This window comes from Brienomyrus brachyistius, chromosome 15 (assembly GCF_023856365.1).
Source record: "Brienomyrus brachyistius isolate T26 chromosome 15, BBRACH_0.4, whole genome shotgun sequence".
Classification (NCBI taxonomy): Eukaryota; Metazoa; Chordata; class Actinopteri; order Osteoglossiformes; family Mormyridae; genus Brienomyrus; species Brienomyrus brachyistius.
This window is the reverse complement of record NC_064547.1, coordinates 4,075,751-4,092,945: the sequence shown is the minus strand read 5'-3', so window position 1 is coordinate 4,092,945 and position 17,195 is coordinate 4,075,751. Positions and strand designations below refer to the sequence as shown.

Genomic DNA, 17,195 nt, shown 5'->3' with positions numbered 1-17,195 from the left:
TAGTTTTGTTTGACACATTTTACGGCAAAACGTGGCATTTTCACATTTAGTCCAGATAATTCCACACGTTAAACTTCACACTAACCCTCCAGCTCGGAGGTCGCTCGTACCGGGGCCTCGGTTTCAGCCAAACCATTACCTGGATCACAGAATACTTGAATCGTGCTCTTCAGGATTTGTCACTTTGAGTTTCCACCTTTCGTAAAAGCAGTCGTGTTTTTAGCTACAAACTGCACAGGAAAATGACGACGCTGTGATCAGGGTAGCGCTGGAGTCATCAGGCTGGCTCCTGGAGATCTGTCACCCAGCAGAGCTTAAGGCAGCCCGGACTGAACATGCCTGGCAGGTGCCTCTGATATTTCGCCAGTTTTCTTCTTATTAATAAATAATAGGTAAGTTACACCTAGTCCACTTTCTGCAGCTGATGCTCTATGAACAGCGGCATAAAGTTAACTGGCTAACTTACTTAAGCCTAAAATACTGAACGACAAAAATACCGAACAGCTCCCATTGATCAGGTTAGACAGGGATAGAAGAAAAAAAAAAAAACTATTATTTGTCGAGAAAGTAGGGCAGGCAGTCTACAGTACTCAATGACTTTATTAATATGATTTTAAAATAAAAAATAAAATTATCATCCTTATTAAAACTTGCATCATATGGCCACATGGTGGCATCGTATGCCGAGTTAATATACCAAACAAAACGACATTTTGCTTTCCAACCTTGGGAGGGGAAGGGGGCGTCGCTCAAACCAGTCACATTTCATTATCAGTCGCCTCCCACCCTCCCCACCGATTCGGTCATCCACGATATTCATAAACACCTCCCTGTGTACCCACATCAAAATGAACAGTACTTGGAAAAAAATACACAAATGTTACCTTTCATCTTAAATAAAGGCGTCTGAATGAACCTGTGTGACATACGCAAGGTTTTCAAACAGGACGCCCCCCCCACCACCGCATTTGCGTTTCTGTCCCGGCGGCGGAGTGGGGAGGGGGGGGTCCCAGAAGGCCAGCCAGCCACAGAGTGGTGAGCTTCCTTTGCCAACCCACCTCCTCCTGAAGGACCTCTGAAATATCCAGTGAAACGATCCTCCGTGTCCAACAGCAACCTTAACACAATAAAAAAGGAAACTGCGAAGGTAAAACCCGAATGCAGCTTTTCCTGCCGCGGTGAGGACCGGTACTCCCCATACCGTAGTGAATCGGGATCAGAAACCCTGGCTATGGATCCCAATAAAAAAAAAAAAAAAAAAAAAAAAAAAAAGTACAAAAAAAATAAAATAAAATTAAGTATATATGCTACCATACCTCACAGAGTACGGGAAAACGACTTTGCCACACAGCTTGAGTAAACACACTCAAATATGGCAAGACAAACCCACAAAAAAAAAAAACTAGGTTTTCCAATGATCTGCCTAAAGTAAGTCCACTTGGTAAGTTATTGTTGCGGCACGACATTTCACTGCACGCCTCGTCCGCAGTGTCCGACGATGACGGCTGCGGAGCATGACCCAGCCCCGCAGGGGAAACCCGCCACGAGACGCGAGACTGAGCCCCCCCACCCGCTTGGAAGCCGCATTTCCTTTTGAAAAATGTGAAAAATGTCCCATTTTTTCTAAACGGGTTGGCAAAAAGAAATTAATACTTCTTGTAAGTAAATGTATAAAATCCTTAGAAACACAGTTTACATAATTACATAAGTACTGATGTCACCACCGTCAGAAGTGCAGAGGTATAAAAATGAAACACTGACTGATAGCAGACCGGCAGGCCTCCCCCTTACAGCCTCTCAGCACCCCCCCCCCCCGCCCCCCCATCTTCACTACACAGAGAACGTGCAGAGTCAAAAGGTCAGAGTTCATGAACTAAGACTTGGAGTTAAAAGGTTAAAAGTTCAAGAGGGGACCAAAGAGAGACCCGAAAGTTACCACCGTGCACTAATCTTCACACGGAGAAGATTTAAGGTTTTGGCTTAATAAAAAAAAAAAAATTACCCAGAAAACAAAAGTTTGCGTCAAATTGATGATTACTGCTCCAGATTCGGACTAAACGGCGTATAAAAGATACAGGAATTCTTAACCGGGTACGTTACACTCTGTGCTTTAGTCATTAGAAAGGGCTTGTGATGGACTCGGCTCTCACGCTGCAGGGTGGGGGAGGGGCGCTCGCTCTCACAGCCAGGCAGCAGAAAGGACGGCTCCGATAAAGCTATGAATGGCATACGCTGTCGCGAGGGCTCTGAGTCGGAGGGGAACCGCCCGCGGGGGGAGGTATGCAGGGAGCTGCAGACACCGTCATTAAGGCCCGACCAGCTATAGAACCGCCAAGTCTCCATGAAAGGTGAGAAACTTTTCACAGAGCAGGAGCTGGAGATGGGCGAACCAGAGGCAGGTAGAGGCTCCACAGCAGCTCCCGGTCCGAACGCGTGGCTGTGTACAGGACAGCATGGGGCAGGACAGGATGTAGCATCTACCATCGATGCCTAGAGGTTTATAAACAAGCCGATCGATGTTGGCCCCCCCCGAACCTCCAACACCACTTGGATAAGATGCTGACATTTCGGCGTGTCATGGAAGCCCGAGCCACCCGACAGCCCCCGGCCAGAGCTGCCCCCCCACCCCAGCCTGGCCACCACCAGCAGCCCCTCAGCACACAGGGGCACTTAGAGGTGTCATTGACGACGCGCTTTTTAGCTCTTTCTGCTAGTTAGCCGTTAGTGTTCAACCCCCCACCCCCACCAAGCCATTCTGAAACAGACTCTGTAAAGGCACTGAGAAGACAGTGGAGGTGGGGGGGGGGGTCACAGCCCTGTGAAACTAACACAGACAAAGAACAAACGGGTTTCCGAGTCACTATCATCAACGTCAAAAATCGGCTAAATCGAAAAACTTCTACAGTATCAGCAGGAAAATTAAAAATGTACCCCATTCCACAGCCTGGCCGGCGTCTTCAGCTCGAGGTCCCCCTGCCCCACCAAAATGCGATATGAGAGAAGACCCTCCTCAGTACCCCTGCTCCAAGAGGCGCTACAACAAGGACAGGAGCACTGGAGGGGGGGGGATCACTCAGAACTACCGTGGAACCTGATCTAAGTGACCAGCCTCACCCAATGAGGAACCCCCACCACAACAGATTCTGCCAGGCTTTCCAGAGGCTGGGACCCCTCCCATTCAACCGCACACACACACACACACACACACACATACACTTTAGCAGAAAATAAGTGCATGGGGGGGGAGAGTATGAAGGATGAGTGTCGCCCGTGTGCGTGAGGATGGGGCCAGTGGTCGCACTGTGCAGTACAACAGACAGACTCCATCAGAACCATCATTTCTGGCTCCTTTCCCATAGTCCAGCTCAAAGTCCAGCTCAATCCAATCTTCCCCAACCCCCCAGCTCCTGCACATTTTCGTGCCGATGGCCAGTCCCCCCCCCCACTAGTCTCCAATGGTCCACTCTGTTGTCACGTTTCTCCTTCTCCAAGCCCCGCCTCGTGTTCCAGGGAGAGGCGGCCGAGGAGGAGAAAGGCCCCGCCCACTGTCACGTGGCGGCCGAGGAGGAGAAAGGCCCCGCCCACTGTCCCCGCCCACTGTCACGTCGCGGTGGCTTCCAGGTAACTCTGTAGCTTACGGACCGTCGACTCATCCAGCGAGAAGAGGTCGAAGTCGAAGGTGGTGTTGGTGACGTTGAAGTGGCCGGTCTCCTCGATGAGGTTGACGATCTGGTGGGGGTTAGTGGCAGAGGATGAGGACGACTCGAGGGTAACCCAGGAGATCCTGACAACCAGCACAAAGACGACGCGAGACGCATCTACGCAGATGTGGCAGCATCCCGAACAGCAACTGCACACAGAATGGCTACTACAAGAAGCAGGACTTGTATACGGACAGATGCACAAATGGACTCTGACCTGTTGTAGGACGTTCCTCTCCCTCAGGGCCATGAGTCGGCGGTGAAGATCCACTAGTTCCTCTGTGTAGGCCTGCGGGAACACCACAAGGTCCAAATGGCTCCACAGTGAAGCACTACGTCGAGCCAGCATCGTCAATCTAGCTCAAAAGCAGCCGGCGATTCAAAGATCAAATGGAAATGCATAAATAAAAAAAATATATATTGATTTACCCTTCGTACCTTGTTGTACCCCTTCTTCATCACCTTCTCGGGTCGGCTACAGGGATCTGGACTCTTCCTTTCGGACGCCTGCAAAGAGGGAAGAGGGTAGCAAGGACAGGGATGGAGAGAACGTGGAACCACAAGGCCGTGCACAATAGCATGCCCCATCCGTGCCATCACAACGCCCGATTCCCCTGCCCTGATTCGCAATGACTCCCCCGGGACACTAGGTGGCCTCACTTTATTGTTGGAGGAGACGTGCTTCTGTAGGGGGGGCGGCGGGTCCCGGCTGGGCCGGTGTGAGCCATCGCTGCTGTCACTCTCGCTGTCCAGACTCAGGCTGTGAGACAGAGGCGTCCTGGCATTAGTGAGCCGAACAGGAACGTCCATGACCGCTATTACCGCGCGTCGCCATGCCGATGCTCTCGCCAGCGTGCAATTTTATTTATGTCTGAGAAACTTTGCCACGGACACGCGATCCACAGAACCGGGAGGCAACCGGACCCCTGCAATTTTTGGAGCATCATTAAGAATGCAGTGAACAATCACAGAAATTACGGACAATTTAATACAAACAGATAACACGCTTCATATCAATAAAAGGCCGAATTACGTCTGTGTTTTTAAATTTTTTTATGTAAGGTATTGGTTACGCAGTGAGTGTCGCAATCATACATCTATCAGCCAACTGTATTCGTAACGGTATATTTAACGTTAAGTCATCTGCAGTATTCGCTGAATCTCCGCATGGATCACAAGACGTAAAGGGGTATCGTGAGAGGAGCAGGCTTGAATGCAGGAAGCCGAGATTTTTTAAAAGGCAAACTGATTGGGGGGGGGGGGGTTTAGTCTGTACCCCTGTTAATGGTGCTTCCTCGCTAAACAGGACGAAAAATTGCACGGTTCAAAGTTCCGCACACATACGAAATCACAAATATTTCTGCGTGCTGGCTAGTGGCCACTGAGCCTGTGACTGATGTTCAGGCGTCCGAACGAGGAACAGACTTTGGGATCCCGGCAAGGCCAGCCGTGAGGCAGGCTCACTGACCGGGAATCGCGGTTCGGTGGGTTGGTCTTGACGGGAGTGCCGTCCTCCGAGCTGCTGTCGTCATCGTCGGACTCCTCCGACTGCAGGCCCTCCACCATGGACCGCAGGGGACCTGAAGACACAGCCGGGAGAGTGGAGTCACAGTGGGCTCACGTTACGGACTGATGGTTCCGGAATATCGCTCATAACCGCCACCACTGCTGGCGGCCGGCGTATAACACCGAGGACATTCCAGAAGGTTCTCACATGTACCGCTTGCAGCTCCTGCGGGGAGTCACCTCACTGACACACTCCACACAATACACATAAAAAGTAGTACTTCATTTTGAGGTGTACGGCGTTTACTACTTGTGATCAATAAAGTACATCTATATACATCTGCCCTATAAAGGAGAAAAAAGACAGTAACTATGCTGACATTGAAACTGTTCACTGTCTCCCGCACGAGCAGGAGGTCGGTAAATGACATCGAAACAGAACACAGCTGATAGTCATACGATAAAAAGGAGCCTAAGATCTGATTTCGGTCACAACTCGATTTTGTTAAAATATGCAGTAACGGTGTTTTGCCTTTGTAAGGCAGACTTGTGCTCAGATGCCGGGACTATCGACGTCACTTTTGAAGACAGCAAATACAAAAATGAAACATTGCACGATTTGGTCCGGCGCCCGGTACCTTGGCCTTGCTTCTGCGATGGCTCGAAGTCAGACTCAGAGCTGGAGTCCGAACTGGAACTGGTGTTGGACGGGCTGGAGGGTGCCGACTGCTGTGAAAAACAGGGAGGTGTAAAAACCAGGAGCACCGCAGCGCAGGGGCGGGGGAACGGCCAGGAGGCCTCCCTCACCTCGGACTTGGAGGAGGCCTCGTCCTCCGAGTTGGACTCCTCCGATTCCGGGGGCTTCTTGCATTCCTTGACCTCGGGTGCTTCCACCTTGACCTTTGCCCAGCGGCCTTTCTCCTTGGGGGGCTTCTTCTCCGGATAGGAATGAGGCGCCGTGGAGGAGGAGGAGGAGACGCGGGGGGAGGAGCTGGTGAAGCCCCCAGCAGGAGCCGCTTTGGGGCCCTCCTTCTTGGGCTTCTTGACGCTGGGCTTTGGAGAATCCACCGTGGAGGAGCGCTTGCTGGGCCCCTTGGTCTCCGGCAGGCCCCCCCCTCCTCCACCACCACCCCCCCCACCCGACCCCCCGCCTTTGGGGGACATGGCTTCTATCTTGGGCTCCTTCAGCGTGAGCTTGGGCTCCTTAAAGGCCGCCTTAGGCAGTGTCTTGGTCTCCTCCTTCACCTTAATCTCCGCAGGCTTCTTGGAGGAGGACGACTCCCGAGTGGATTTGCTGCTGCCACCTCCATCGCGGTCACCCTCGCCCTTGGACAGGCCCTTGCTCTCCAACTCCTTCCTGGGGTGCTCCCGGTGCTCCTTCGCGGGTTTGTGAGGCTTCGCAGCCTTGTTACTCGCACTACTGGCATCTTTACTGGACTCCTACAAAGCAATCATCAGATCATCAACACATCCGCATGACATCAGCTCCTCAACTTACGATGGGGTTAAAAATCGCAACGAATGCATCGCGAGTCGAAAATAGTCGAATATGAATAAGTAAATATCTACGGTCACAATAACTTCTGCAAAAAAAAAAAAAAAACACAACTTTTTATCCCAATAACTGAAAAGCAAATAACTGGACAGAAGTTCATTCTACCATTAAATGTACAGTACAGAACATTAACCTGACACCATGCGATACGTTGTTAAACACTATATGAGCAATCGACTCTTGTGATCGCTATACCGCTCAGATGCACGGATGTTGCCATCACCTAGAATCAGTAGGAAATATCGTACAGCATATCACTGGGCTGGGAACAGATCAAAGTCTGATGAGTACTGAATGTACATCGGTATCGCACCATCGGAAAGTCCAAATATCGCAAGCCGAACCTTCATAAAACAAGGAGTATCTACACACTTACATCACATTCTATGAATAATGTACTTGGAAAATATTGAGGAGAGACCGTTACTTGTCAATCTTCAAATTTCTTGTTTTCACAAGGCTTGATTAACAGCGGTAATCAAAACACTAAAAATTGTTTCATTAAGAACTGCGACTAAGTTCCTAGCTGCAGAAATGCCAGCTCATCACGACTTTACACATAAAAACACACAATTGTCCGGCGGACTGAGCGCGCAAACAAGCAAACTGCGCTCTGCTAGAAACCCAACATTCAGGCCTTCGATATCCCGGATTCCTAGTTAAATAAGAAAAGGAAGTCTCCATGGGGTACGGCAGGGGCACCGTTAGAGTGCCGCACGGCGTTAAGAGAGCGTATTCTCCACAAGTCGATACGTCGTCGATGCCAGAAGCCGCCCGAGCGCAAAGGCAAGCAGGTTTAGCGGCGTCTAAGAACGGATTCAATTATACCGTTAAGGTCTCATTAGGGACACGATATACAAGACATGCTGCCTTACTGGCTTCGATTTCAAAAGCAGAGATGAGAATGGCAAATAAATATCGCTTGGTAGCATCGGCGGCTGCCGGCAGCAGTCAGGACAGCACGTGTACAGCGTGGCGTGAACCGTGGAGGCATCTGAAACTCTTAAAGGGCCTCGCGTTTCCTGCTGATCATCCCGGCGTCATGCGGGCCTTCCCAGAGAAACCCAAAGAAATCACGAACCCACTCCGACTTATCGAAGGGCCACCGGCACTGATATGCTCTGCCGACTCCTCGAAAACACTGGTGATGCAGCACGGTCACAGCCCAACCTGTCACAGGAGCCGGGCTCAAGGCTGATGTTTTTATTTAGACTTCGGCAGCCGGTGACAGGAGACGAGCTGTCAGTGCACCATGACCTGGGCCGCGGGGTTAAAACGGTACGATGGCTGCTTCTCCCGCCAACAGGTACATTTCATTCCAGATGCACGATTTTATGAAAAATGCGTATTTACATGTGTAGACACCCACCCAAAAACATAGGTCTTGTTTATTAATGAACATGAAATCAAACCAGACTAATAATGTCACATTAAGGACGATAATGGAATAAGACTGAATCTTACCCAAGCAATTAAGGTCACAGAAACTTAGGCACGCCTAGAGCCTAAAAATCATTATTTTCTATTATGCATTAAAAATAATACTGACGCTAATACTTTCTGTATTCCTACTTAGATATTTTTGCACAAGTGGAGCAGGGTAATCATCCTCGTTGCTTATCGTCAACTGGGACGCGATTCAAAGTCTCAGGAAAACGACAAAGTAAAACACTGTGCCCTTGCAGCACTGACCTTTGAGCCATGGGACGGTTTCGTCTTCTTGGGATCCGAAAAGGCAGAGAGCGGGATAGTGGGAAGCATGGGGTAGTCAGGGCTGGGCCTGGATACGGCCTCTGCCCCCTCAGGCACCACGATAACCTGCGGAGGTTTAAAGCGCAGCCACTTCTACAGCGGTTCAAATAAATAAATCTCCACCTCTTGCTTTTTTTTTACTACACAAACAGCTCCACAAGGCCTAGCAGAAGAGCCGCCCCCCCCAGTACCCTCCCCCCGCCCTCACACTCACACCGCCGGCCTTGACCAGCTTGTGGCGGAACTCGCGGGTGGGGTTGTTGAAGGTGAGCTTCTCGCAGCGCAGGTGGTTGACGGGGGGGTTGCCCTCCAGGTTGAGGAACAGGTCGTAGTTGAAACACACCTTCTTCGGTTCTTCCTGGTCACAAGCACAAAAACAATAATGTAAACTGAAAGAAACGGAAATAAAACAGCAAAGTAGTACGATGTATAAGGAGCTGAAACAGCGACGGCGGGGTAAAGCGAGTTATAGCAATAAGAGACCAAGAGCAGACAGATCCTGTTTGTTTTGTGCGACTTGCCATCCTGCTGGGCCTTGCACTGTCACACTCCCACACACTCAGGGCTGGTAATCCGGCATTAAACTCCGAGCCAAGCACTCAAATACGTCTTTTCCTGCTACACGGGCTGGATCATCCCTGCCTAGCTGACCTTGTCTAGCTTTAGAACTCTTCATCAAGTGCTCCTCTTCATTTTAAAAAACAAACCCCCCCCCCCCCCGGAGCTTGCTCATTCAGCCTTCGGCGCTGACAGCATGCTAAGCCCCCAACGAGATGGACGGTCACAGAGCCCTTTCAAGCTGAGGGTGGTTAGCCCCCCTGGTGGGAGGGGCCCATGCGGGGCGGCCATCTCCACCCCATCCTTCAGCTCAAAGACGGCCACAGGTCAAGGAAAGGGTGACGGACACGCCCCCCTCCCCCCACATCCAATCAAAGTTCTACAAATGAGAAGATGGCTTCACCGCGAGCCTCCCAGATGAACTTCACCAAACCAAAAAGTCCTTCTGGTAAGAATGACCATGAAGGCATCAGACTCCAGAATCATCCAAAGGTTTGCTCGACGGCGCCAAGAAGTGCGACCCACAAAGGTTACCAACTGAATGAATGGAATAGGTGAGGCGTCGCTAACAAGACTGGTTCTGGAGGGAGGGAGAGCGGGACGACTAGGGGTCACGCCGAGGTTTAGCGCAGGCATGAGGGTACGCTAACAATCCACAGGTAGGGCTGGATAGACAGCATGTCAGCCGTTAGCGTGTGGGAGTCCTTGGCTGTCGACGGGAGCGTCTGGAAGCACATTACATGGCCCATTAGTTACATACACCACAGGCAATCCTCAGGAGACCAAAGTGTAAGACGAAGGAGGCCGCGCAGGAAGCCGTGATTGAAGATGAGAGTAAACATTTGCATGCGGCTTCGGAGAGCCGAGCGGGACAGTGAACATGCTGCATCCAGCAGCTCTCCTTAGGGCCAGGAGGCGGCAACTGTCTGGCGGAAAAGCCGCCGTTCTGCGAAGCGTCCAGGGAAGCCGAGCGCCGGTGAGCTTGCGCGGATTTCCTCACAGCCCCTTTCGCCCCCACCGTGGACCGGCCGGCAGCGGCCTGTCCCTTCCGCGGCCAGAAAAAAAAACGCTCCGGCTGGCTGCCCACCTGCCGCCGGCGAGCTGGGAAGCGGCAGCTCCTGGGCCCGCTTACCGCCAAGCGCTTGCGCCCCCTCCGGGCGCCGACAGCAGACGCTGACCTCCGCCCCAGATGCAGAGGCAGCACTCGCACTTCGAACGACACTCTTATGACCCGCCAGATTTACTGCCACTCTCGACTGCCCGATAAAGCCCGGATAACTCCTCCAATCCCAGCATCCAGCACGACCCCACGTCCTCACGCCCCATTGGCCGGAAACCTCACCTGCTGCAATGCGGTTTGGGCTGTAAAAACCTCAGTCACCGACCCTTACCATGCGAGTAAATAAGGCAGCGGCGCTCACGACTTACCTTGTTCTTGAAGTAAACCTCAATAGGCATTAGAAACCCCGCGTAGCCTGATTCTTCCACTTTGTACGGCGGCTCCTTGCACACTGTGGACATCAGGAAAAGATACCATTTAAAACACCATATACACATATGGGAATCACACACACACACACGTCAATGACAGTGTGAGAAAATCACAGACTAATGTGATTCATGACCCAAAAGCCCACCCCTATATTAAACAGATCTAATATTTGCAAAAATAAAAGGTTTCAGAATTAACATAAAAAGGGGGATTGTTTTCTGTTGAAGAACCCACTTCAGCCCAAGAAATGAGTGTCTGCGTATTGACATTTTCCGTTTTACCGTGTCAGCACAAAGCTATTAAACCTGCACACAAACAGAGTGCGGTTTAAAGAGTCTTGTATTGCAGCTCCTTACATAAACACCGCATTCGTCTGGGCCTTCGCACATCGTGTCGGGTAACGAGAGCACAATCTCGCCTTTGTTGCGCACCTCACCGCCGCAGCAGACTCAAGGTGGCACTACCATGACCGATCTAATGCCGATTACAAGCAGAGCAAATCAGAAGGAAGAAATTGCACTTCAGGGAGCTCTGTCGATGGCAGTCTACAGAAATTAAGGGAAAGATACAACCGATTTTAAATTCTGAAAATAAAAAAAGTACCGTAAGGGTGTATGAGAGCCAATCCTGAAATATCCCAGTGAAAAACAACACGTAAAAGATAAAAGAAACCCAAATCCAAAAGCACAGAATGCAAAAATGCATAAATCTTTCAGCTAGATACACCACAGGCATCAAATCATAAATTGTAAATATGCGACATTGGCTACATTAAGTGCCCAATAAGGAAAAGCGAACAAATGAAATAGGTGCTCATCACTAAAGCTGCAGACAATTGCGTTGCCAACTTGGCAGGTCTTGCGTCACAGGACGCGCTGAACTGAATTTGATGTGCCAGTAATGAAGATTTTTATAATAGCACAAATCCAGGACTCATGAAGATGAATATGTACACTGAACACAGTCTACAAATCACACTGCAAGCTCCCAAAATATTACGTCACACCACATCGTTTGGTGTGTTACACATAGCAAAACCGGCGCAGATTCAGAAAAAAGGTCAACTAGGGAATAGACCAACTAGCACACCGCAACTCCTCCAGTACGAAGAGGACGTGGGTAGAAAATGCAGTCTAAGCCTCCCTAGCATGCCGGCTCTCAGTAGCAGACTCTGGACACAGTCCGCTAATATAGACACAACCAGATGCATTCTGGGAAGAGATTTCTATATTCCATGTGTCACCGCTGTACATGCCAAGGCCACAGTACTTTGCATAAAGGTTGCGCGCCTCGCATCCTACCCACTGTTTTGCCCATCTCCAAGTGTTTTCTGCCGCAAGTAATTACCATGACCAGACAGAATGCAAAAGATAACCACTCCGGCTAATTCTGGCTACGCGCTAGACTGGGTGGCAGACATACTCAAACCATCGTGTCACACAAACTTGTAACTTACAAATCCTAAAAAACACCAGATTCTACAAAACAGAACTGACTGAATAAAACACTGTTCCGATATGGGTCACTGTATGAGATAATCATAAGGCTTGATTTCATAATCCAATATTTTTTTAGCATTATTTCTAAATCACATTCCTTGCAGACACTGCTGACAAAGTAATTGAATGTCTAGAAGTGTTTTGTATCAAACCAAGTATGCCGATATTTCTTGTAAAAATTTCACTGGTCTTGGGGATCTTTGCTAGGTCATAATCCTCAGTCTGGGTCTCAAATATTTAACATGATGTTTCCAATATTCATTAAATAAAATTGAACAGCTGATGGCTCATATTCAACACGTCAGACGCCCCCACACTACCCACCTCGCTTTGGCTTGGGGAAGCTCTCGTGAAGCCGGAAGACCACCTTCTCCACAAAGTGCTGAATGTCCCCCGACTCAGGGCCTCGTACAAACACCATCCAGTCGTGGGTGAAGCCCTCCGTCGTCACCTTCTTACGGAGTTGCGCCCGGTGACCCAGCTCCAGTTTCACCTGTACGGTGCACTGGGGGGGGCGGGGGGGGCAAGATGGACAGGTCAGCAAATAAAGTCACAGAGAGCAGTGAAACGCCGAAGACGGGATGCGACAACTCGGCAGTCACTGCAGTCACTGCAGTCGCACGAATAAAAACTAATCAAATTCAGAAAGAGAATTACCCGACATTCAGTGACGTAAAAACCGAAAGACGTCTGATCGGATACATTACAGACAGGGTATGTGTGTTTAATAATGCGTTGCATGAATTCCTGCACTGTCTAGAAATACACTTCACCAGGAGCGCCGCAAAGAAGGGGGGGGGGGGGGGGCAGTTAGAACGATTCCAAAGGCCCCTAAGTGACAGGGGCCCTAAAAAAGGTGGAACATAATAGGATTGATCTAGATTGGGGGCCCAATATGATACGTTTCCATGGGGCCCAAAATCTCTAACCACAAAACGTGACAGCAAGTGTCACTGTTTCACTTTTGGCAAGCCAGCACAAACCTGCACTACCCCAGCTCCTTTACGGAGGGGGGGGGGGGGGGGTAGCTTTAGACTGGAAATCTCCGCCGGCCAGCTGTGGTGACACGGAACCCGTGAAGCCACGTCGGGAACCTCAACAGAAGCAGAGAAACACCATCACAGGAACCAGCACCTCTGCAAATAACCATCTGTCGGCGTGCAATAGTGCACCAGGGGTCGGGGGGCATTGCTCCTCATAACTATGGCCACTCCAGGCAAGATCACACTGCCCCACGCCGGAAGGTGCCGGGGATGAATAACCGGGGGAGGGGGGTGTCATCATTTTCCCCACTGCAGGAAGCCGCGGCTCACATAAGGGCGCCTCATTAGCACGGGCCAAGGCTGCAGCTGACTTATTCCTCCCGTACAAACACGCGAAATCTGTGCAAATCTGGAGATGTTTTGACAAACATGAATTATTTATATGCCACCCAGCTCAAAGCAGAAGCTGGCAGGCAGGAGGGAGGGAAGCGGAGCTGGGGAGACACCCGAGGTGTACATTACTGCGCGTTTCACGTTTCAATCATTTAAGGTGATGAGACGTAAAAAAAAAAAAAAAAAAGTTTTTGTCTCCCTCATATTAATCCAATTTCAGACTCCAGACCAGTGCAAATAGGCACTTGTTCAACAACAGATCTGATTCATGTTGTCCCATGCACAGTGCACGAGTGCAACATTGGTAAAAATAATAATAAGAAGAATAATACTCAATGCTAAAAATAGTATTAGGGTTCGAGGGAAAATGAGGCAGCGGATCGCACCTGAGAGGAGCGCGGACCGAGCCGGCGGAGGCCTCTTTGCTACGCCGCGGCCAGCGTGGCCTTGCTCCCGGACGCGGCATTCCTCGGCTCCCCTCCGGAAACGTGGCTCCGGGACTTAGCCTATCGCCTCGCAATAACTTTCGCTCCAACCTCAAAAAAAAAAGTTAAGTTTCGAAAGGATCAGGCGAGCCGTGGTTCCGTTTTGCAGCAGCCGAGAGGAGCGGACGCGTTGCTGGCGGAGCCCGGAGCGGCGGCGAGGTTCCGGGGCTCAGGCTGCTAAAGCTACCTAAAGCGCCTGCATGCACTCAGCCATTGCAATGGCCCCGCAGCCGATATTTCGCCCCTTCGCACGCTAGCTACCCCCTTCCGGATTGAACCTGACGAGAAACTTCTTGCAGGCAGCTTTCTGAACGGGATGCGATCAGGCGGCTCTCGGCGATCTAACGTGGCGGTGAATAACCAAACCAGAGCAGCTATAATGAATGGAGATGAAATGTGCCAGTGGTTCGTATCCGTACGGGGTCGGATTTACCTCCACGATCCTAGCCACACTGCCAGCTACAGCCAAGTAAAGGGATTGCTAAACTGGCGTAGAACCACCTCGACTATGCCTCTCCAGCACCCCATGCAACCCTAACCGCAGCCCATCCATCGGAGCGTTAACTATTTATCCATCCTACCTAATAACGCGCACAAAATGCCCCGGTGGAGCTGAGAACTATTCCCGCTTCCCTTTGCGAGCAGCTGGACCAGCAGCACCAGTCTCCTTCCACATCCCTCCCCCCGCATTCTTCTCTTCCTCTCCTTCCCCAAAGACCTGGCCGAGGACGCAGCCAGCCAGCCAGTCGCCCATCGCATCCGAATCAATGGGGGCCGAGGTGGATCGCGACGGCAAACCGGACGCCAGCGTCGGCCCCGGCTCACGCACGGCGCTTTTGTAATCGCGCCCGACCGCGGCTCTGTGTCCGATGACATGCGTGCCTTTAGCCAACTACTTACCAGGCGACGTTTTTCCCTTCCTGCAATTTCGCATTATTCTAGCATGTCCGCTATTATAAAGTGGCTGGGCACTTGGCACGGTTCTGTCGCGGCCCCATGACCGCGTCTGGCTTTTCAGTCGGGCATGCACCGATCCGCTGGAATGCCGTATTACCTGATTCTCCATGATCCTGTCTTCGGCGATTGTTCTGTTTATTTACAGCGGCGACGGGCAAGGATGTTCCCGACTCCTCATTGTGTGTCAATTTCACCCAGAAACCGGAAGCCACACGGCACCCCTCCCGTCCCACACTTTGGGCAACCCACCCAAAAGAGAAAGCTTTCTGCTCCGAGGAAAGAAGTGCAAAGGTCTAGCCACCGGCGAACCACCGAGTAGATTCTATTATTGTTCAGGCGAGACTTCCCTCCTGTGACAGAAAGCGACGCTGGCCAATCTTTGATTGTTGGGAGCCATGTCATCCTGAAGCATAAAAGCGCTCCGCCGGAGACCTGCGTTGGGGACCTCAGAACCGTATAGGCACGCGGCTTTTCATTGGCTCGCCCACGGCGATCTCTGCCTTCTGATTGGCGCCCGCTGCGGCGAGGTGGGGCTTGGATGCTTATTGAAAGACCGAATGGGGCGCAATTAAACTTGGAAATATTGAGTCTGCCTGCTCACGTATATCATGTTCCTACTTTAAACTTATGTAGGCTACTTGAAAGATTTTTTTGGCGTTTTGCCTGTGTATGTTTTTGTCTTCTAACAATAATTTTGCCCCTTTCGCGCTTGTAATAATTGATATTGAACTTCACAGTATCCCAGTGTGTGTACCGTTAGGTTCTGTAGCGGCCTTCTGGCCTAGGTTCTTTACCAATACCTACTTGATAACTTAATGCAAAATCATTGAAGAAAATTTGATATTCTTATAATTTCTTTTGTCAGTTTCACAGTCCATTGGAACTATAATGTTTCTGTATAAAATATAGGCCTATCTTAAGAAGGGAAATCCGTCATGCGAATTACGCAATGATGTATTACATAACAGTAGCACTCAGAATGCTTGAATGTGATAGAACATTCCCACAAACTCTAAATGCGTTTTACACTAAATCATCGTGCATTAGCACTTTGGACGGGAAGCTGGAGAATGCAGAGAAAACTCCTGCATTGCTGACGGCTGGACCATCAGTCCTACTACTGCTGATACTGTGAGGCAATGCGATGACATGCTTATTTAAAAGCGTAATAACAGATGTGCAAACCGACAAATATTTTTTCTTATGTGTTATTGCTGTTGATTCTGCGTTTCAACATTATACCAAAGCTGGTTCCAAGGGTGATAAAATCTGGCAGGTCTGTGTTCACAGGTCCTGCATAATGAGCTCCCGGGGGGTGGGGGTTGTGGAGAGAGAGGAGTTATTGGGAAATGCTACTGGTGACTGCGCCGGACTGGCGTGCGGTGGGGGCTTTCTGCTGGGGTTGGTAGGGGGGCCTGGTAGCCTCAGATGCTGGCAAAATGCATGCGCGAGATAAAAGGCGAGGAGCTCTGTCTGTAATCGGCCTCCAGAGTAAGCGCATCACCAATGGACTTTTGAGCAAGACCCTCATTCCCGGCACCCCAGGGGCACTGGCTGACCTTCTTCTCCGATCTTCACTTTGTACGTCACTTTGTACAACAGCATTCGTTAAATAAAATTAATAGTTAACATATAATGAAAAGAAAAACAACTGTGGTAACGCATGGTAAAACAGAACCGGAAGGTCAAACTCTTTTTACTTTATACTTTTATATTTTATGTATTTATATTGTATTTATTTTTACTTTATGTAGGGTTTTGTATTCCATATAAGGTTTTTAAAATGAAGCTTTTGCTGAAAGGTTAAAGCGGTTTCCACAAGCAGAGGGCGACAGTGAGACGCTCTCCGAACAGAATGGAAACACTGTTCACGAGCCAAAGATGGCAATACATCACGAGGACAGGTATCGGAAGCGCAGCGGACGTGTAATAACAAGGCCGTAACAAATCACGGCTGACCGATTATTCTGGGCAAACTGCAGTTATTTTCACTATAGTTATTTTATTTATGTAGTAGTAAAATTGAGTGAGCCTGTTTAACCTGAGATTATAAACATACCTCGTTTTAGCCTTTAAACCCAGAATGGAAATACCCAGTTCTGTGTTCTTTCATGGAACTGAAATACATTACATTTGTCTGGATGAAATATATGTGTTTGATCATGTTGACAAAATTTAGATTAAATTGATTGGTAAAGTGGGGCGGCATGGTGATGCAGTGGTTAGCACTGTTACCTCACGCCTCTGGGACCTGGGTTCGAGACTCCGCCTGGGTCACATGCGTGTGGAGTTTGCATGTTCTCCCCATGGCGTC

The 17,195-nt window shown here is 50.0% G+C and overlaps 1 protein-coding gene across 5 annotated transcripts; it reads right to left on the bottom strand.

Annotated features, from left to right (window-relative positions):
* Nucleotides 1–582: 582 nt before the first annotated feature.
* Nucleotides 583–15,335, bottom strand: mllt1a (MLLT1 super elongation complex subunit a). Of its 5 annotated transcripts, none has more exons than XM_048977023.1 (12): nucleotides 14,825–15,335; nucleotides 12,388–12,568; nucleotides 10,501–10,583; nucleotides 8,729–8,872; nucleotides 8,455–8,580; nucleotides 6,015–6,647; nucleotides 5,846–5,936; nucleotides 5,170–5,281; nucleotides 4,362–4,461; nucleotides 4,131–4,208; nucleotides 3,919–3,990; nucleotides 583–3,729 (listed from the first exon to the last, which is right to left on the bottom strand). In XM_048977023.1, the coding sequence occupies exons 2-12, from the start codon at nucleotides 12,482–12,484 to the stop codon at nucleotides 3,601–3,603; spliced, it is 1,665 nt and encodes a 554-aa protein (XP_048832980.1). In that variant the 5' UTR covers nucleotides 12,485–12,568; nucleotides 14,825–15,335; the 3' UTR covers nucleotides 583–3,600. The 5 variants fall into 5 exon arrangements, with proteins under 5 accessions (XP_048832980.1, XP_048832976.1, XP_048832978.1 ...); XM_048977019.1 differs by having other exon boundaries at nucleotides 14,979–15,335; XM_048977021.1 differs by having other exon boundaries at nucleotides 4,140–4,208; nucleotides 14,979–15,335.
* Nucleotides 15,336–17,195: the final 1,860 nt, after the last annotated feature.